We start from the raw sequence: 22,416 nt of genomic DNA on the forward strand, positions 1-22,416 counted from the left end.
ATGAGTAATGTGCGGCTAGAGGCTCTGCCCGAAAGAGTGATACCAAAGGTAAGTAACCTGTTCTTCTGATAGAAACTTCCATCTGCAGATTCCTCACCTTTTTAATAAATAACAAAGCAGTACATGTTTGGAGTTGGGTCTGTGGATGGACTTAAACCAGAAAGTCAGGCAGGCCAGAGTGAGCAAAATGCTCCTCTTAGCGAACCTGACTATCCAGACAATAGTGCTTCTTTAGTGTATAGAAGGACACCCACGTAGCTTGCTGGCACATGTCTAAGACAAGGACTGGCCATGTTAATGCAGTGGTGGTAGCTCTGGCCCAGGTTGAATAAGCACACAGTCCTTCCGGAGGCTGCTTTTTAGCCACTTTATAGCATACCTTAATGCAGAGCATGATTCAGCGGCGATGGCTCTGTTCTGCACAACTTTGCTTTTCTTCGCTCCAGAGAACCCCAAAAAACCCTGATCATCCACATCTTTATCTTTGATATGATCTATGCAAAAACTCAGTGCTCTTTTGTGGTCCAACCGATTGAGTCTCTTCTCCTTCTCAGAAGGGTGAGGCTGATCATATGGCACCATTTAGGTGATGTTCTGACTGTTGTGGAACAGTGTCAAAACGTTAGGCAAGAAGGATACCCATGTCTGCAAAACCAGTTTGTCTGGGGAGAAGGTGGTGTACAGCAGGTTGATACAAAGAGCTTGAAGCTCACTCACATCCTGCAGTGATGCTATGTTGACAAGTAAGACTGTTTTGAGGGTGAGGAGCCACGAGGAACAGCTGTGAAATGGCTCGAATGGAGTGCTTCTCAGAAATGTGAGAATTAAGTTAAGGTCCCACTGTGGCATGACAAAGGGAGAGGAAGGAAACACGTGTAAATCTGTCAAAAATACATAACATCTGGAGGCCTAAACAAAAAGGGCTGATCTGGCTACTGCAAAAAAGCTGAAAGATATGCTTTAACTTGCCCAAGAGCAAGGTCTTTCCGGGCATGGGGCAAAACAAGCCACAAAGTTTCAGATAATTTTGCCTGAAGGACATGTATATGCTGAGTACCATACCAAACCACAACTTTGTCCCAACAACAGGTGTTTTTGTTTATGGAACCTGTCTATCAAGATGACATCAGCCACCTTTGGAATAAGGTTGATGGTGTTCTGCTGCCGCTGCTTAATCTCCAAGCATGATTGTGAGATTGCAAAGGCCCGGGTGCAGAACCCTGCCTTTCTGCAGCAACAGCAGATCTTCTTCTAGGAGCAGCCTGGTGGAAGGGCAGATGCTCATGCCAGGAGTTCAGAAAACCATACCCTCTGTGCCGAGTCTGGGGCAACTAGCGTGACTCTGGCAAGGTTGGTCCTGATCTTCTTCAAATCTCAGGGCAGGAGAGGTATCAGCAGAAAGGCTTACAGAAGCCCTGAGTTCCTCTCAGGGTAGAACCCGTCTCCAAGCAAGAAGCGACTTGGAAACTCCAACGCACAGAAGTGCTGACATTGCGCATACTTGGCAAGGGTGAAGAGATCAAGCAAAAGTTCTCCCCATTTGCGGAAGAAACATCACATCACCTCTGGGTGTATCAGTCACTCGTGATCTGCTAGATACCAACAGCTGAATGTGTCTGCCGTGGCATTCAATTATCCTGCCTGGTGGTTCACCACCAGGAAAATTCCTTGGCTCCCTATTAATCAGGAATGTGTAGGGATTAATCTTGCTAGCAGACTTGCCACCAAGCTTTCTGCTGAGAGATGCTGAGATAAAAAATGCTGCATTGTTCGAGGCACTGCGCTTGCATCAAGCAATTTGGTGGGTAATTGAAGGTGGGTCAGAGCAAGGTTTGGCCCTTGCCCCCAACATAGGGCCTGATTCTAACTTTGGAGGACGGTGTTAAACCGTCCCAAAAGTGGCGGATATACCACCTACCGTATTACGAGTCCATTATATCCTATGGAACTCGTAATACGGTAGGTGGTATATCCGCCACTTTTGGGACGGTTTAACACCGTCCTCCAAAGTTAGAATCAGGCCCATAGTGTCTGTAAATGGCTCTTAAATGGGAGTTGCCTGGCCCGACTGAAGACTCTCTGTAAGCACTTTGCTCTTGTCCTCTGAGATGGGGAGCTGGAAGTCAAGGACTTTGGTTGCCCTAAGCAGTATCATTGAGTAGGAAGCACTCACCTCTGTGGCAATGCCGGGGGGTGAGAGGAGGCTAGACTCAGGGGAGTGTCAAGGCTAGATGCCTCCTGCAGGTCATCATATCAATTCTCCTCTTGATAAGGTTGGCCAATCTCATCACCCGCATTGTAATTGTTATCCGAATCAGTGCTGAACATGGAATGTAAGGTATGCATTTTTCATTTTGAAGGCAGATCAAGGCCACAGATTGGTGTCCAATATCCAGGTATGAGAAGGTTGTTACAAATTTGCTGAGTTATTTTAGAAGAGGATCTCCAAACACAGTGCCATCTGCTTCTGTCAGCTAACTCTCCCAATTTGGGATCTAACTTAATCAAGAGATAGCATCATCTCTCTGCAAATAAGTTGCAGTTCGAATTCCCTAGGAGGCATATTCCTCTTTGCTCATAGCCTGCAATATACCTGGCGAAATGAGGTTGCTAGTTCTTCTGGCTTTTTTGGCCATATCTAGAATCTTTGTCAGAGGCCTCACTATGTCCAGGAGCTTATCCAGGCATGTCTTCCAGGAACTATCAATTCCCTTTTCGGGGTCCTTAATACATTTGGTATCAAATATAACTATTTTCCCATTTGTCTATGGAGTCAGTACCACTTTACCAGCCAGTGAGGAACTAGGGCATTCATCTTTACAATAGCCCCTCACTTTGTTGTTTAAAAGCTTCCTCATTCTAGTGTCAATAAATTGGGCACTTTTGCGCCGAGACCCATTCCGCTGACTCTGGATGTTAAAGTTCCTCTGCTGTGACATGCCATTAGGTTATTTAATTACTTGAAGATCCAATAGCTCATCTGTCCTGGAACATTTGAGGCCTCCTTTTGGCCTCATAGGTCTACTCCAACCCAGCTCCTTGCTTGAGTTGTTCTGGTCAGGATGCCTGACTCGGCCCCATAATCGAGGTCTGCCAGTTGAGAGAATACTTAATCCTCTCTAGGGACATTCCCAGAACCTGCACTCTCTATTAAGTCCTCCTAGGGACCGGATAGCCTTTAGGAATGCTATCCATGGTCTTTCAAAGACATCTAAGTGAGGATCGGTGGGGACCTTGTGCATAACCTTATTCCACACAACACGAGTCACATTTAAACCATCATTCTCACCCAAATTCCAAAACAATCTACATTGAAAATCACTTATCTGGCTGCTGAGCAGCGAAAAAAGAGGAAGTGCTTTTTATTGTGGATTTACTTATTTGGAATATCAAAGTCCTGATTGCTGGACCTTGTTTCTTTATGATTCCAAGGAATCATGGGGCATGTTGTCCTTCATTGTTGGGTACGTTGTTCAAATTATGAGAATTGTTGGGCTGTTCAGCAATAAAGTTAAGGAAAGAATGCATAATCTGAATCCTCTGGTCCTGACAGAATTCGTCCCATCTGATGTCGGAGGCTGATAAACCTATTGTAAATGTTTACATTAAGCTGTTGCTAACATTAGCGGTTTCACACTTTATAGAATCACTGTGCACTTTTTAACACAGCAACACTACTGCATTTTCACTGTTTTTTTTTGTTTAATAAAATAATAGTAAAGTGAAATATACTTGCAGTATTTGTCATATGAAGTTAGACTTTTCTATTGTTGGGCTTTGGTGAGGACTAGATGAAGCTCAGACATGTTTTAGTATCTAAAATGAAAAACAATTGACAGACCATCAAATAGAAAAATAAAAAGTGGTTCAAGTATCAGCCACAACCACTAATCTCAAACAACAATCATAAAACGTTGTGTTTAATCTTACTGTCAGTCTGATAGAAGTGTTCATCGTGCCTTACTGTGTGCAAAATGATCCCCACCTGTCACGATATCTGCAGATGATGGTGAATGCCATTGTGGACACCCTGAAAACGGCATTCCCACGCTCGGAGCCACAGAGTCCCACTGAGGAGCTGAGCGAGGCAGAGACTGATGGAAAACCTCAGGTTGATGGCAAGAAGACATGCAAGTAAGAAACTAAGCTTCCTCAGGGATGCGTCCCAGCTGTTCACCCCAGCTTCCCAGTACAAAGTTAGTTCCACACGTTATGTTTCTCAGTTCAACCATAGATGGTTACTGCATCAGACATAACACGCTAGTCCTGCAATTCATGCTTCTGCTCCTTCTGTCCACACTGTTGGAACTGTGAAGGGCACCAAATGGTACCAGGTTTTACTCTATAATGGGATTCGGCTGTTTATGTGAAGATCAGCAACTTTGGGAGATTCAAACATGCTGTTTGAACAAGTTGGAGATGGCGACTAGAAGAAAAGAGTTGTTTGTTCCAATTATTCCAAATGTATAATCTAAATAAGTATGAGGTGTGAGCACTGTGGCCTACAGTTAGTGTATTTAAATCGGTGTTTAAATCTGATCTAGTTACACAAGTTAGTATCAGACTTATGAGAATAATAATCTAAAACATGTGCGGACATGTTTATAAAGTAGTTAGAAGATGGATTAGGTTACAAAAGCCACCTTCCTCAGGAAGAGTAATCAGATCATTGCTTAGTTCATCCGTCCGTTACTCCTGAAGGTTTACCACGACCCTGGAAAGGGGGGTGTCTCTTATTGGTAATCAGTCCACACCGTTCAGTGATTTATTATTTGGCATTACCAAAATCACTCAAATGCCACTCATTCAGTTAAGCGTTTGAGAGGTAGCTTGGTGGTAATGTGAAAACATAGATTTTATAGAAACCATAGACCCAAAATAATATATCACAGTCATAAATGTGCATAAATGCTTATGTGAAATAATTCCTGTCTATTAAACGTGTGTCCCTACAAATAATAAATCTAGTATCAGAATGTTAAATTGAGCTATTACTAAAATATGGTGGGAGTGATTTTGATTGGATTTAGAAATGATATACAGTTTAACTGTTTCAGGCGGAGAAATGTATGTAAGATCAAATCTTTTGTCATTTGTATTTTAGGGTCTACATTTTGCTGATTTGAATTTCATTATATCATTTTCATAATAGATGTTAAAGTTTCTGCTTTCACTTGGACTCATCTGACTGACTTGTAATTTCTGACTAATATCTACATCGATTGGTCCTACCCATCATATACTCCATGGTAGCCAATTGAAACACTTGTACTGCTCCCTGAAAACACTCATTACAACGTAACATGTCCATAATACGATCATCTCTTACTAAATGTCCCTTTCGAGGCTTAGAATTCCTTTTATGAGAGCACGAAGGGTCTTATTCTCTAAGGTGATACCAGATCATTTGGTTCAACAGACAAAAACATGGTATAACCCATTTCTCTTTTACAGATCCAGGCTTCGTTTCCCATCCAGCAAAATTGCCCCAGTTCTGAGCGCTGCAGAAGCACAGGAAAAAGTTATTTACAGCATCCGTGAAGGAAGCTCGGTAAGTGTGAGGTGCCCTGTCACCGCTGCCCAATTTCATTGTTCGTTGATGGTAGCAAGACATTTTTAAAGATTGCCAGAAACCTTAGTTGTGTCTTAAGACTAGTTGTTTTATTCAATTTGTGCACTACTGGCTTCCAAAGTGGTAACTGTATGTGTTCCTTCAGTGTATGCCGTGCTGCCTCTTGCCTTGAGGCCAGCCAAGGCATGGTGGTTTTCAGTCTATTTTAAGAAGCGAGGATATGGACGATTCACCAGATTAAAGCTTGAGAGTTGGTGAAATAGTGAAGAGGAGTTGGGTAATGGCCACTCTGTCCACACATTTGTTTTTTTATTTCTCTGCATTTGATTTAGCATTGGAACTCTGTAATACAGACTACCACAATCCCTCTCCTTACTCAAGTGTACAAGAGCTGCACAGTAATCCTTCACTCTATATTTATATGTGGCTAGGAACTTTGAGTCTATGACTGTTTTGACTCATTTTATACTACTGTGCCTAGATCATCTGAGCAAGAGAGCCTGCACAACACTCAGTTTCACTGTTCAAAGCTGCTTTGACAAAGTAACCTCTGAGGCTAATCCTTTCTGCATCATTTTGTATCTTCTGTTGTTTAAGGTTTGTGATTACACTCTGCTTTTTTATAGACTCAAGAGTAGATCTCTGTAATATGTGGTCAATATGATATACACTGAAAATGTCACCCCCCCCCCCCAACACACACACACACACTTTTTTGGTTATGAATTCTTTCAAGGCCTTTCTCTTTATGGCCAGTGACAGTGTGTCCAGTACATTAGATTGGCTATCACTCTGTCTACAGCTGTGCACTTGAGCTCCCAGGAGGTCTTCGTCTCAGTAAAACTGTGTGCAGGGATTCTGTATTTTAGGCTGTCACTCTTCATACAGCTGTGCAAATTAACTCGCAGGAGGTCTTCCTCTCTGTGCACAGGGGTTCTGTAAATATGAAGCTACCACTGCTGGAAACCGAGTGATGGATACTACTTTTAGTGGAAGCTCCGTCATAAAGGCTGTGTTTCATGGAAGCCTTGTGATTGAGGCTACCTATCCTGTATAACCTGTGATAGCCTAACTCTCCCGGAAGCCTTATGAAGGAAGGTACGTTCTCTGGGACTTCAGTGCTGGAAGCCATGTCTGCTGCTATTCAGCCACCTCCAGGAGCCATTGTGGTCTCTCTCTGTTGGGTCAGATCTCTCTCCATCTTGCCGTAGTTGAGGATTAGACCTCCTTAAATGTAGACTGTTTCTTTTACAGGTGCAGGATGCCCTTTCCTTGACTGGGATGGAATTGTTCCTGCAGAAACAGGAGAAGCTCATGGAAACCAGCTCCCTGAACGTATCTGTAGGAGAAGTGGACAAGAACAATACTATGCCTTATGAGGAGGGCACAGATGTGAGCAGTGCAAGACTAGACGATCCTCTGCAATACATGCCTGACGCCGGTGAGCACTGCCTGCCCACAGGGATTACAAGGGACAGAGGATTCCTACCTGACTAATCTCATTTCTAGAGCTCCTGTTGTCCCTTGAATTCTCGATGTGCAGCCCATGATCATTCAATGAAATGTTGTATTTTTTAAATGTACTAATTCCAAGAGGTGTCCTGGCACCAAGGAACTAAAGACAAAGGAAACAAAGTAGACCGACCACACAAAAAAGATGTAGAAACTAACAGCCACGTTTATATCTGCTTTTTAAAGAGTAAATGGTATTTGATTAGCTTAATCTATAAAGGGAGGAAATTGCACAACGCTGTTACAGAAGACATATTAGATATCATGAAAGGGTGTATGATTAGTTAGACGGGCAGGACATTCTGAATTTTGGCTGCTTACTCTGCAGAGCACCTTTCTCTTTTGGCTGTAAGTCAATAATTCATTTTCTGTGAGTCTGATAGCAAAGCAGGCGTACAGAGCATTTACATAGTCCCGACCAGAATTGTGTAGCAGCTCCAACTATGAATTGCTGTGTGCGCCTGTGACAGATAAGTCATGCCCTTTTCATCTCCGGTGGTGTTGCACCGTTTAGTGCAAGAGAAGAAATGGGGGTGGCCTTAACTTCAACCACTGACTCCTCGTGAGCTCTCTCACTGAATTGGAGCAAAGAATAGGTTGTCCAGTCACACACAAGTAAGACCAGGGCTAAAGTGGAGTCATCTGAAGGTCAGCGCGAGCAAGGAAAATGCACACTTGAGCCAACAGAAGTCTGGTGATGGCCTCCCCAACAGTGGAGGATAGGCAGTGCTCCAGGACAGACTTTAGTTAGATCTTAGTATGTGGGTAAATGTTTTAAAGCATTTCGGTACTATATCCAGAATCTGCAAAAAGGTTTTGCCTATCAATGTTTTGTGTGCTTTTAGTTGTTAGTATCCTCTAAAGATTGTGACACTCTAGTCTACCACACAGATTCAGAGTTAAACATCTGTGTTATCTGAACCAATGTCCCAATTAGTTATTAATTTTGATACCAAAAATTAGCAGGTGGTCACAATCCGGCAACCAGTGTTTTTTTTTTTTTTTTTTTTCTCGCACAAAAAAAAACATCACGATTCAAAAGGGCTTAAAAATTGAAACCACTTCCAAACACCTAAGCATGTTTGACTCCTTCTGACTGGACATGCAAGAATATTGCTGTGCAGTGGGGGTATTTATTATAACATTGGCACAGAGTACAATGCATGCTTAATCACAGCTTCATTGGTTTTCATTTATTAACTCAGTTTTGTCCACCTCCGAACAACCCAACAGGATTCAAAGTGAAATGTACAGTTCTCGCACAGATTAGCGCTGAACCCACCTTTCCTTCTGTCGGGTTTAATGCAGCGTCTACTTTTCAAATCAAGTGACAGATTTGTATAGTGTTAAATGCCAACACAGCACCTAAATCGCTTCTAAAAGTGCCTTTCCTGTTGTCCTCTAGAAAAAAAACTTAGCGAATGCAAGTGCCACAGTCACATATGACAGATCTCCGTAAGTCTCCCTGGTTCTTCACCCCAAAGTTTAAACAAAATACATGTTAAACTGTAGAAGTGTCAGATTTTGATAATCTCTCTAGTTGTCCAGGATTTAAGGGTTCCTTCTCTAGTCACGTATGCTTAGTTTGTCCTTCTGAAGCTGTGATCCTCTGCAGCCACCATAGGGCAATATAGTGACAACTGACACAACCAGTAGAGAGAAACTTGCTGCTACCTTCTGTGTCTTTCAGAGTACATTTCCGTTCAACCCTTATTTCAGCAGGAGTTTCTTCTGGCTTACGTACGAGTTCCTCGGGTTTTAAGATACAGGGGTTCAAAATATTCCTGTTAGTACCACTGCACTGAACGCGGGGATTGAGTTATTGCCCCCGGAATGTAAACTAACTTGTAGACCCTCTGATACAGAGTCCAAAATAAATCCACGTTTTTGTCCTTCCAGGGGGAACGCCAACTGCAAATCATCATCTGTATACCACCTGCTTGGAGAATCTGAATGGTGGTGCATCTACAATGAGTTGTCATTGTCTAGTCCTTGCAGTGGTACACAGATGACTACCCTCACAGTTATTACAAGGTGAGGGTATTTACAGTTATTTGGCAGTACAATATTTGCTTCATTCTGAGCTGACATAGCTTAAGCTTATATTTTATCTAAAGCGCCTTAATTCATCAAGATCTTTTGCAGTACAGCCAGTGGGCAAATTAGTTAGTAACTTGCTGTTCTGCAGCTTATTTTTTTTTATAGTATGTGAAAACTTTTTTTTTTTTGCAGTTTGTGTAAGAAACCAATATCACATTACTCAATTTATCCACCCAGTGTGCCTAGCAGGGATTCAAACGAATGGCCTACGATTCACTGCAGATGTTAGAGATGAGCATTTAACTGACTGAACCATTTGCCTGATCTAAAGCAGGGCGTAAAGCCTGTTTATTATCCTCTGACTGTCTCAAACATAATCTTAACATGTTATACTGTCGATGGGATCTACTCAACACTGCCCAGAGCAGAGAGACCTGCATGGGGGCGTGTTGTCACCTGAGACCAATGAGATGCAATACTTTTTTTTAAATAAATGTGTTTATTGGCGTTTTTCCCTTTTTTCTTTTCTTTTTTGGTTGGAACAGTACAACAACATAAGAAGTATAACAACCAGTGCATATCGATGAGTCAATGGAGGGATGATTTCACAGTTATGTTCATGGCAGCATACTCGCAAAAGAAAAGAAAAAAAGGGCAGTACATACATTCAGGGTCCCATTGTCGACCCTGCTGGGCCCCCTGCAGTTCAAGGCACTCCAAAGCCTAGTCAACCCACTGGCTTACATGGAAGGGGACCACATAATAACACAGTCAGCAATTAGAATCACAATGCTCAAATACAGTAGGGCCCTACATTACTCCCCTTCACTAGAGCCTTCAGTTGAATCATGTTCATCCCCCTCTGTAAATTCATGAAAAAGAGACCCCCACAACGTGATTGTCCACAAGGCCTCCATGTCCTTGCGGGCAATACGCATATGCACCTCTTCTGCTACTCCCCATTCAGGGAAATCCCTCTGCCATGAAGATACTAGAAGAATCCGGGTGCTCTTTCAACAAATGGCCACTCTTCTCTTGGCCAGCAGCAAAGCCAGTTGGGCCATCCTGTGATGCATCTGTCATCCCCTGGGCCTTGACACTACTCCCAGAAGGCAAGCCAGAGGGGTCAAGGGTATCTCAATGTCAGTCGCTTCTGCTATTTTTGGCACTTCAGCCTCACTGTATCCCTGGAACCCCCACAGGACAAGGCCATATGCAAAAAACTAGCACCCAGCTCCCCACATCTCACACAAAGCGTGCCCTTGTTTAGAGTTATTCTATTTAGGCGGCCAGGGGTCACATAGGTACTGTTAGAAATGGGGTCTTTAGTTGACAGTCAGGTTACCCCCTGTTCAAGCAAGGAACCTCACTCTAGTCAGGGTAAAAGAGAATCACCCTCAGCTAACCCCTGTTTTACCCCCTTGGTAGCTTGGCAGAGCAGTAGGCTTAACTTCAGAGTGCTAGGTGTAAAGTATTTGTACAAGAACACACAGGAACTTAATGAAAACACTACAAAATGACACAACACAGGTTTAGAAAAATAGGAAATATTTATCTAAACAAAACAAGACCAAAAAGGCAAAAATCCACAATACACAAATCAAGTTATCAATTAAAACTCAAAAAGAGTCTTTAAGTAGTTTTAAACACACACACTGACACTGTTAGCATGAAAATGTACCTTGGGTGCATCAAAAATAACCCTGCATGGGCGAGAGTGCGTCAAAAAGGGCTTGCAATGCGATGATTCCACTCACGAACGTGACCTTGCGTCGTTTCTCCTTTCCCGGGTTGGGCATGTCGTTTCTTCTCTCTGCAGGAGAGGGATGCGTCTGTCCGGTCAGCGCTCTTGGGTCCGGGCAGGCCTTGCGTTGTTTATCCACACCCATCGGTACTTGAGTCGAAAATCCACGCGGGTTTAGAAGAATAGGAAATATTTATCTAAACAAAACAAGACCAAAAAGACAAAAACCCACAATACACAAATCAAGTTGTCAATTAAAACTCAAAAAGAGTCTTTAAGTAGTTTTAAACACACACTGACACTGTTAGCATGAAAATGTACCTTGGTTGCTTCAAAAATAACCCTGCACGTGCGAGTGTGCGTCAAAAAGGGCTTGCGATGCGATGATTCCACTCACGAGCGCAACCTTGCGTCGTTTCTCCTTTTCCGTGTCGGGCGTGTCGTTTCTTCTCTCTTCAGGAGAGGGATGCGTCTGTCCGGTCAGCACTCTTGGGTCCGGGCAGGCCTTGCGTTGTTTTTCCACACCCATCGGTACTTGAGTCGGAAATCCAGCCGCACGATGATCCGAAAACCACGCAGCGCAGGTTGCGATCTCCCATCCTCCGTCAGCGATACTGCGCGTCGTTTCTCCTGCTCCGTGCATCGATTCTTCGGTCACGTTTCCGGTGAGCGTCTATTTTCAGCTGCGGAGCCGGCGGCGCATTGTTTCTTCAGCCGCAGATCGGAGTTGCGTTGATCTTTTCCCCGTACGGCGCTCTGTGCGTGGATTTCCTTTTCTTTAGGCTGCCAGCTTCTCCTTTCAGGGTCCCAGGAACTAGATGGGCACCACAGGGCAGAGTAGGAGTCTCCCCAGAGACTCCAGGTTCTGGCAGAGAGAAGTCTTTGCTGTCCCTGAGACTTCAAACAACAGGAAGCAAGCTCTAAATCAAGCCCTTGGAGAGTTCTTCTCAAGATGGAAGGCACACAAAGTCCAGTCTTTGCCCTCTTACTCTGGCAGAAGCAGCAACTGCAGGATAGCTCCACAAAGCACAGTTACAGACAGGGCAGCTCTTCTTCCTCAGCTATTCAGCTCTTCTCCAGGCAGAGGTTCCTCTTGTTTCCAGAAGTGTTTCTAAGGTCTGGTTTTGGGTGCCCTTCTTATACCCAATTTCTCCTTTGAAGTAGGCCTACTTCAAAGTAATGTCTCTTTTGAATGTGAAATCCTGCCTTGCCCAGGCCAGGCCCCAGACACTCACCAGGGGGTTGGAGACTGCATTGTATGAAGGCAGGCACAGCCCTTTCAGGTGTGAGTGACCACTCCTCCCATCCCTCCTAGCACACATGGCTCTTCAGGATATGTAGGCTACACCCCAGCTCCCTATGTTTCACTGTCTAGTGTGAGGTGCAACCAACCCAACTGTCAAACTGACCCAGACAGGGAATCCACAAACAGACAGAGTCACAGAAATGGTATAAGCAAGAAAATGCTCATTTTCAAAAGTGGCATTTCAAACACACAATCTTAAAATCAACTTTACTAAAAGATGTATGTTTAAATTGTGAGCTCAGAGACCCCAAACTCCTCATGTCCATCCACTCCCAAAGGGAATCTACACTTTAATCAGATATAAAGGTATTCCCTTATGTTAACCTATGAGCGGGATAGACCTCACAACAGTGAAAAACAAATTTAACAATATTTCACTGTCAGGACATTTAATATACATTACTATATGTCCTACCTTAACCATACACTGCACCCTGCCCTTGGGCCTACCTAGGGCCTACCTTAGGGGTGTCTGGCATGTAGGAAAAGGGAAGGTTTAGGCCTGGCAAGTGCATACACTTGCCAAGTCGAATTTACAGTTAAAACTGCGCACACAGACACTGCAGTGGCAGGGCTGAGAAATGATTACAGAGCTACTTATGTGGGTGGCACAACCACTGCTGCTGGCCCACTAGTAGCATTTGATTTACAGGCCCTGGCACCTCTAGTGCACTCTACTAGGGTCTTACTAGTGAATCATATATGCCAATCATGGATAAACCTATCAACCATACAATTTACATAGAGAGCAAATGCACTTTAGCACTGGTTAGCAATGGTAAAGTGCTCAGATTTCAAAAGCAACAGAAAAAATAAGAGGCAGGAGGCAGAAAGATTGGGGATGACCCTGCATAAGCAAAAAAGTCCAGCAGGTACAATGTAAAAAATTAAAATTAAGCAATTAAAATCTATGACTACAGGACACTTTCTTCTCCAACATACACGCTTGTGCCCAATCGGCATCCCTTACCAGCTCCCTCGCCCACGCATCTCATGCAGCACACCGGGGTAACACCTTATCACCTCTGACGGCCTTATAGAATAATGAAATAAGATACCCCTAACCCCCCACCAGAGCAGGCCGCCCAACACTTGGGATGGCTGTGGGGCCGCCGGGAACCCAATGAGACTTCCCGCAGTACACTTTCCAGTTTGGCATATCGCAGGAATGGGCCCGGTCCCACCACAAAAGATTCCTGTGCCTCCGGGAAAGTGATAAACACCTCCCCTGGGTACAGGTCCCTACAGGTCTGGTAACCCCCAGCTCTCCAAAGGTCCATAGATATGTCGGCATCAATGGCCCTGAATGTGGCGAGGTCCCAGATACGCAGCTCTCTGTTGAGTGGTGCCCTACATAGCACCCTACTCACAAATGCCTCCCAGATTGCTGCAGTCTGCTTCACCAAATAGGGAATCTTCTCTTTAGACCGCCCTCCTCGCATCAATAGTTGGACCAATGTATCACCACCTGGCATACCTAGGAACAGCCTCTTCTCCCAGTTGACTGACTAGTTGTAAATTGGCCGCGTAACAGTAGTATTGCACGTCGGGTATGGCAAGACCGCCATCCTCTAAATCGTGTTTAAGAACCAATAAGACCACTCTCCTTCGGTGTCCGGCCCAGACCAGGGAGATAAGCAAACTGTCTAACTTACGGAAAAAAGGGGGAACGGAGTGTAAACATGGCATTCTGAACCAGATAAAAGCAATGTGGGAAAAAAAAACATCTTCGCCACAGCTGCCCTGCCTATCACAGTCTGGAGGGAGTCTATTCCAAAATGCCATGGAGCTTTGAAGGTTTGTCATAACTCTGTCCTCATTTAAGCGTTTATACGTGTCCTATGTATAGGCCACCAATATACCCAGATATCTAAAGCCTTCTGTTTACCAGCTGAGGCCGAGCTCAGGCAATAGATTGATGGGAACCACCACCAGGCTACCCAGTGGGAACAGGAGCGACTTCCCAATGTTGACCTAGAGGCCAGAAATCTTGCCAAAGGTCTCAAGGAGCCCCATCAGGACCAGTACTCCCGGACAGGTGTGTGGACATACACCAATGCATCATCCACATACAGAGAAAAAACGTGTGGAGTCACCAATCCTAATCCCCCACTGCCCCATCTCCCTATGCAGGAGGATCGCCAAGGGCACAATGGCAAGGGCAAACATTAGCGGCAAGAGAGGGCAGCCCTGGCTGGTGCCCCTCCCGACTTCCCATTCCCCCGAGAGATATCTCCCAATCCGAAAATGAACCGAAGGGCTGGTATACAAGAGTCGCACCCAGCCACAAAAGACAGGGACATGTCCCATTCCCTGCAGCACAGTCATGAGGTACGGCCACTCCACCCTTTCAAACCCTTTTTCCAGGTAGAGTGAGACTAAAGCCAATTCAGAGACTCTGTCCATTGTTTCGTGCAATACATGTGTGAGTCTCCGAAGATTAAGAGTGGTGCTGCGTTCCGGTTTTCATGTACCAGTGTGTAGACCACCGTTGACAACCGTGATGCCAATAGTTTTTGTAGTATTTTGATATCTGTATTAAGATTGTGAGAGGCCTGTATGACAAAGGGTCAATAGCATCTCTCCCAGGTTTGGGCAGCAGGCAAATAATACCCTCCCTCATTGTGCGTGGCAGTATCCCGCTGTCTCGGGCCTCACAAAGGATCTCTAATAATTTCCCTCTCCGAGTAACAGAATAGGCTTGATAAAAGTCTGCAGGAAAGCCATCCCAGCCCCGAGCTTTAGATCTACTGAGGGCCTGGATAGCTACTCCCAATTCTTCCATGTCTATCTCACTCTCCAGTTCCTGCCTAAGCCCTGGGGGCAGTCTGGGCAACCCTACTCCTCTTTCTGCCCCAGTGGGCCCACTTTGGCACTATAAACTCCACGGAGATGCTTCACGAATACCCCTAGGACATTTTGACGATTAGTCACAAAATCCCCGTCGGATGTACAAACCTGCAATATGGTGGGGTGTGTCTTGTTCCTGTGGTAATATCTATGCTAGGAGTTTCCTTGATTTGCACCCCTCCCTTTGAAGTTGCTGGCGATACACTCTAAGCATGCACCTATGTTGGGAGTCCCAAGTCGTCTGCAACTCCTGTCGTACCTCCTGTGATGTCTCCCCAAAGCCTTGTAGAATGGCCAATAGGCGCTCCTTTGCCCCTAAAGTGGCATCCAGTTGACACTGCATTCCATATGTCGCACTCATACAAGCCCCACGCATGACAGCCTTAAGGTCCTCTCAGCCTAGCACCTCGGTGGTATCACAGCCCCAATTGGCCTCCAGATAATTCGTAAGGGTGCTCACCAGTGCGTCGTAACACGCTGGGTCCGTTAAAAAATCTGGGGGCATGCGCCAGCTGTGTATACATGGCATAGGTGGAGCCCATTGTAACCCCAATAACACCGGCAAATGATCGGAGTAACTGCTCAAGATGTGTCACTTCCACTAATAACTGCACATCATTGTCACTCACTAACATACAACCTAGTCGACTATAAGTGTTATGTATCAGTGAATGGCATGTGTATTCCTGACCCTCTGGATGCAGATCCTGCCAGCTATCCCTGAACCCCAGATTACCCATAACTACTGTAAGTGAGGACGACATCAGTCGTTTAATACCCTGCCGGGGTGGGTGACAGTCCAACTGTCCATCTATGATGCAGTTGTAATCCCCGGCCCAGATCATTGGTTGTCAAAAGACTGCCCTCCAGTAACTCCTGAATACACATAAAGAATATTTCATCATTCACATTGGGTGCGTAAGTGTTAAGCAGTATAAGCTCTCTAGCGTCTAACATCCGCCGAACCAGTACATAGCGGCCCTCTATATCTACCTCGCTATATATGTGTCTGAAGTGTAACCCGGGTGCGATGGTAACCCTGTGCATAAGAGGAGTAAGTGGTGGAAAACTATTGTCCCCTCAATTTCTTCCCCAAAAGCTGAACTTCATCTCCCACGAGATGGGTTTCCTGCAAGCAGGCTATTTGTATCTTATTGTATCTTATTGCGACAGAGGAATGAGTGTATGCTGTAATGTTTGGAGTATCCCTTTATACCCTGGACATTCCAGGTTAAGATATTCATATGTTCAGCCATGGCAATCTGCTATCTTTTCCCAGACCTGGTAGGTCGTACCACCCCTCTAACCAGCTGCCCTTGCGTGCCCTCCCAGCTGTCTGGTGTGTGTAATATGAAATCATATATTCACTGCATGAATCCAACCACCTTTTAAAACAAGGAGCGATATTGAACAATTCAAAATCCCAAACACCTCCCACCCTGGACAGGCAGTATAACAACTGTAACAACAACCACTGCTCATTCATTAGGTACCATGCTGCTAGGACCCACAGCCTAACCCCAACCTTCTGAAGCATAGACTACCACATAAAGTGGAGAAAGGCGTTCCCATCCCCGTAGTAGCTAGTGTCCCAAACCGGTAGACAAATACATCTCAAATCAGAGCGCCAATGCCGCTCCCAACACCCCCCTAAGCTATGATCAGTACCCCACATCTGTAGAATCTGATTGGGCAGAGAGAGAGGGGACAGAGAAGAACATCAGAAATAAGGTGTACGCAGCACATCTAGCAAGAATACAATCAAGTGGCAGTTCCATCCATGGTCCACTTCCTCTGCAACATCTGTCCTCATCCCTGTTAGAATAAGTGTCACAAGCCAGTGCCATCGTGCCGTCTTCCTTGATCTCAATCCTAGTCAGGCTCTCCCCTCCTCCCGACGCCGAATCCTGAAGCTGTCTCTCAAGACCACCAGTTTGAGTTGTGGTCCTCCAATCCGTCCCGGTCCCCTTTCTCCAGGATTCCGCATCTTCCTGAGGTACCTTGTCCCATACTTCCAGCCATTTCCACACATCTTCTGGTGTATCAAAGAAATGGGACTTTCCCGCAAATAGGACCTTCAACTGGGTGGGATACAGCAGCATGTATCGAATGCCCAGCGAACGCAACTTAGCCTTGACCTCCAAGAATCCTTTCCGAAACCCTGTAATTTGTGAGTATAGTCCAGGTATATTGAGATCCTATGATTGTCAAAGTGGACAGACTCCATTTCCCCACTAGCCCGAAGGATGCAGTCTCTGCCTTTATAGTTGAGTATTCAGGCTATGGTGGCTCTTTGCGGCGCCCTGGGCTGAGGGGGGCCACCCAGCGCATGATTCGCCCTTTCAATGTCAAACAATGGGGACAATCTGACGGGCCCCAACACCTCTCGAATCCAGCTCTGCACAAATGCATCCGCGGCAGACCCCTCGGCTCACTCCGGGAACCCAATGAAGCGGACATTGTTGCGACGGGACCTGCGCTCCACATCTTTCACTCTTGCCTCGAGGGTCCTTGCTCTGGATGTGACCTCCGTCTTCTGTTTCCGTAGTTTGGTAACCTCCGCCTAGAGATCAGAAATTGAGCCCTCTGTGATTTGCACCCTGCTGAATACCTTCCGGAGGAGTTTAACCTCAATTGCCACTGACTCGAACTTCCACTCGAGGGCTTCTCTGGATCCTTGAAGAGAGCAGTTCTGCTCTCAAGGGTCCCCTGGCTGGCACGCCCAACCCCGTAACTTCTCTGTGCCCAGCCAGGCGTGTCTCCTGCTCTGTATGGGGGGCCTGGGTGGAGTACAGTTCCATCGTATTACCTGCAGTGGGGCAGATCGTTTACTCTTACCCAGAGGCGGGGTCTGGCATGGAGCGCTCAGAATCCCCCTCCAGGCACAACAGCAAGAGTCTTCCTAGAAGATCAGTCACAGGGGTGGGGTGAGAGGGATAGCCCCCGTTATCCAAAAATCGCCAGAAGACCACCAGCTGTCTCTTACCTCCAAGATCCACACCCCCAGCCTCAGTCCAACAGGGGGGACCCCCATAGTCCAAAGGAGTGCAGCGGAGACCCAGGAGCCACGTGTAGTTCCGGGGCCCGGTGTCACACCACTGCAGCCAGTCTCACTATGCCTCCGAGGGGCCCTCCGGGACGTGTGTGCAGTAGGCCCCCTCACTCGAAAGCACAGCTCACTCTGGGACCTTCAGGCCTACCCAGCATCAGGGTAGGGCCTCCTGCCAGTCTCCAAGCTGCGCTGCCGAAGCCCACCAATCTTCACTCACTCCAGGCCCTCTGTGTCTCTGCACCGCATTTCCTCCCTCCGAGACCCCCACCACTACGATCGGCACAGCCCAGGCAGCAAGCAGCAAATGTCCTCAAGCGCCGATGTGCGGCCCTCGGCCGACTTGCAGCCCTCACCGCCCCCGGCCGTGTTGGGCGGAGGAAGATGTCGTCCTTCAACGGTCACCTCGCTCGCCTCCGGCCACTCTCCTCCGCTCTGTTCTCCCCTGGCATCCAGGTGCCAGCTGTGGTCAGAACGACCAGGCCCGCCACCCGCAGGCCAGCTACTCGAAGTCCCGGCTGTCCCCTCCAATCTAGGCTCCGGCCACCCCTGTCGCCGCTCACATTCCTTAGAGGTCAGGAACAGGCCTGCCAAATCCCCTGACACCGTGGGGGTCTCAGCAATCTGTGGACCCAGTTGGGCAGAATTTTAAAATATTGCCGGGGACACGAGGAGCCTCTCAGAGGTGCGTCCTACTGGCCTTCTTGCGTGGTCAAGCCCATGAGATGCAATACTTAAGTATTAGAGAGGAGAATGCACAGGTTCGGAGGTATGAACAAGCGAAACCTACCATGCCTTCCAAAAACTCCTTGGGTAAGAGGTAACTCCAGCAGTGTTGAAGTTGCGTTTCCATTTGGCACAGATCCTTAAAAACCTTTTTCTATCTGGCTCTGTTTCTGAGAGACAGTGGTACATGCCCTGAACGAGAACCATTCATTGGCTTTGCCCTAGACAGTAGCAGGAAGTCACTGTGCCCACTCAGTCCTATTTGATGCTGAGGTCCACACGCAGTTTTAAAAATGGAGCAGACTCCTTTTGACTAGAATCTGTGTCTGCGCACATAAAATAATCCAGGCTTGTGGTCTCGTCTCCAGACACCGTTTGTTCTTGAGCAGTGCCCTAGAGCAAGGCGGTGTGGCAAATAAACGGATATGTAACTTTGTGCCAGTGCCCTTATGCCTCTGTGTAAAAGAAGAATTATCTCTACTATTTTTGTGGTCCTCCGATCCGAGTTAGAGGCAAGCTTTGTAACGCTCTTTCTGCTGGGAACCTGTGTACTTGTTTCTTCTCAACCATGCAGTCCAAGCAGACCATGAATACCAGTGTCAGGCAGTCCGAGCTGACCATGAATGCCAGTGTCAGGCAGTCCGAACAGACCATGAATACCAGTGTCAGGCAGTCCGAACAGACCATGAATACCAGTGTCAGGCAGTCGGAGCAGACCATGAATACCAGTGTCAGGCAGTCCGAGCAGACCATGAATACCGGTGTCCGGCAGTCCGAACAGACCATGAATACCAGTGTCAGGCAGTCCGAACAGACCATGAATACCAGTGTCAGGCAGTCGGAGCAGACCATGAATACCAGTGTCAGGCAGTCCGAGCAGACCATGAATACCGGTGTCAGGCAGTCCGAACAGACCATGAATACCGGTGTCAGGCAGTCCGAGCAGACCATGAATACCAGTGTCAGGCAGTCCGAACAGACCATGAATACCAGTGTCAGGCAGTCCGAGCTGACCATGAATGCCAGTGTCAGGCAGTCCGAACAGACCATGAATACCAGTGTCAGGCAGTCGGAGCAGACCATGAATACCAGTGTCAGGCAGTCCGAGCAGACCATGAATACCGGTGTCAGGCAGTCCGAACAGACCATGAATACCGGTGTCAGGCAGTCCGAGCAGACCATGAATACCGGTGTCAGGCAGTCCGAGCAGACCATGAATACCAGTGTCAGGCAGTCCGAACAGACCATGAATACCAGTGTCAGGCAGTCCGAGCTGACCATGAATGCCAGTGTCAGGCAGTCCGAACAGACCATGAATACCAGTGTCAGGCAGTCGGAGCAGACCATGAATACCAGTGTCAGGCAGTCCGAGCAGACCATGAATACCAGTGTCAGGCAGTCCGAGCTGACCATGAATGCCAGTGTCAGGCAGTCCGAACAGACCATGAATACCAGTGTCAGGCAGTCGGAGCAGACCATGAATACCAGTGTCAGGCAGTCCGAGCAGACCATGAATACCGGTGTCAGGCAGTCCGAACAGACCATGAATACCAGTGTTAGGCAGTCCGAACAGACCATGAATACCGGTGTCAGGCAGTCCGAGCAGACCATGAATACCAGTGTTAGGCAGTCCGAACAGACCATGAATACCAGTGTCAGGCAGTCCGAGCTGACCATGAATGCCAGTGTCAGGCAGTCCGAACAGACCATGAATACCAGTGTCAGGCAGTCGGAGCAGACCATGAATACCAGTGTCAGGCAGTCCGAGCAGACCATGAATACCAGTGTCAGGCAGTCCGAGCTGACCATGAATACCAGTGTCAGGCAGTCCGAGCTGACCATGAATGCCAGTGTCAGGCAGTCCGAGCAGACCATGAATACCGGTGTCCGGCAGTCCCAACAGACCATGAATACCAGTGTCAGGCAGTCGGAGCAGACCATGAATACCAGTGTCAGGCAGTCCGAACAGACCATGAATACCAGTGTCGGCAGTCCGAGCAGACCATGAATACCAGTGTCAGGCAGTCCGAGCAGACCATGAATGCCAGTGTCTGCAGTCCGAGCAGACCATGAATACCAGTGTCAGGCAGTCCGAGTAGACCATGAATGCCAGTGTCAGGCAGTCTGAGAAGACCGTGTACACCCGTGCCCCTGCTCATAATTTTGTAACTTTAAAACCAAAAAAAAAAAAAGGTTTCACTGTGCGAGCCACTGTGCCATCCAGTATCACAGAGAAAGATTTTATATTGCTGTCTCAGTCCAGGGATCCATCCAGTCATGGTGATCGGTGCCCCTGTACTCCTTTGCTAGTCTAATGTCCCCTCCACATGTAGTGGTGAAACTCACTGTGTGTGTGTCCGATCATGGTGCCAGTTTTCCTAGGAGTACAAGGCTCTGTGACTCGCAATGAAGTATTGAAAGGCCCTGAATCTTTCCGCTTTGTCACCAGGCCAGGGGATTAAGCCCACTGAATCGCTGTGCTACTCTAGAAAGTTGCCAGGTCTTGGCAACGAAATGCTTTGTCCCTCTGTAAGTAGACATGCCATGCAGTCATGGAGTTCGAATACATATACGCTGTGGAATTGCAAGGTCTCAGTAAGATCTAATGTTGACTAATTATTGCTTATGCTGGAATCAGCCTTTCGGTGTGTCTCTCTTCTGCATTCTCACCTGCCTCCTGCTTCCACGCGAACAGGGCAAGAGACAGTGTTGGCCGATGCCGCCTTGGATGTGCTGCTGCTGTTGATGAAGGATCAGTGGCACTGGATGTGCACTGACAACGTCCAGAAGCTGATCCAGCTGGTTTTTGGGACCCTGATCCAGAGGTAATCCCTTTGTGCTTTATACATGCTTCTTCTGCCTGTCTCCAAGTAGTTCCTGAGGTGAGCATTGGTAGGCCTGTGGCCGACAAGTATGTTTGCATGTTTTCAGTTTTGCTTTAAAGAAAATGAAGCATCTTCGAGCAATGCAACGAAAGCAAATTGTAAAAAAGCCATTTTAACAACAAAAACAACCAAATTAACAAATGCGCATTGTAAAAACTTACAGATAGCAGCTTTGGAAGGTAACCGAAACATAAAATTATCCTTGAATGCGAGGTTCACAGGAAATTATCCTGTCAACCTCGCATACATCCGAGAATAGGCACCTCGGTGCTGACCTGCTGTACATTCTGCTTGCTCCAGTTCTGTAATCCTCCTTAGTGCCACAAGGGAATAAGAGCTTTCATTATCCACACCCCTGCCAAGGCTTTACAGGCTGGATTTGATGCTGCAAGAAGAATACTACATTTACATGTACTTTTTCAGTGTATTATTTGCTTGTTAGCCTCATAGTTGCTCCCTGCACCTGTTCCACTATCCTATTGCTGGTCTCCCCCTCCTCAGTCCTGCCCATTGTGCTCTGTTATGACTAAACAGAGGCTTCTTCAGTGAATAGTGTGGAGCATTAAGATGATGGATGTGTTTGACAATGGACACAGGTTTGTTTTGGTCTGCCAGGTTCTCTGGATTGTTCGAAGTTCAGCTTCAATTTATTGTGAACTTTCAAGACATCTTTGCCCATGATGTGGCTTGAATGCCATTCCACATGTATGTGGCTGTGGTAGATTTAAGGTA

At 46.7% G+C, this 22,416-nt stretch overlaps 1 protein-coding gene across 1 annotated transcript in view; it reads left to right on the forward strand.

Annotated features, from left to right (window-relative positions):
• SNX19 (sorting nexin 19) overlaps nucleotides 1-22,416 on the forward strand; it is a 142,773-nt gene that overhangs the window by 34,119 nt on the left and 86,238 nt on the right. The window contains exons 5-8 of the mRNA XM_069224461.1: nucleotides 4,004-4,134; nucleotides 5,455-5,551; nucleotides 6,827-7,013; nucleotides 21,495-21,624. Coding sequence (XP_069080562.1) covers nucleotides 4,004-4,134; nucleotides 5,455-5,551; nucleotides 6,827-7,013; nucleotides 21,495-21,624 — 545 coding nt within the window. The remainder of the gene's footprint in view (nucleotides 1-4,003; nucleotides 4,135-5,454; nucleotides 5,552-6,826; nucleotides 7,014-21,494; nucleotides 21,625-22,416) is intronic.

This window comes from Pleurodeles waltl, chromosome 3_1 (assembly GCF_031143425.1).
Source record: "Pleurodeles waltl isolate 20211129_DDA chromosome 3_1, aPleWal1.hap1.20221129, whole genome shotgun sequence".
Lineage (NCBI taxonomy): Eukaryota > Metazoa > Chordata > Amphibia > Caudata > Salamandridae > Pleurodeles > Pleurodeles waltl.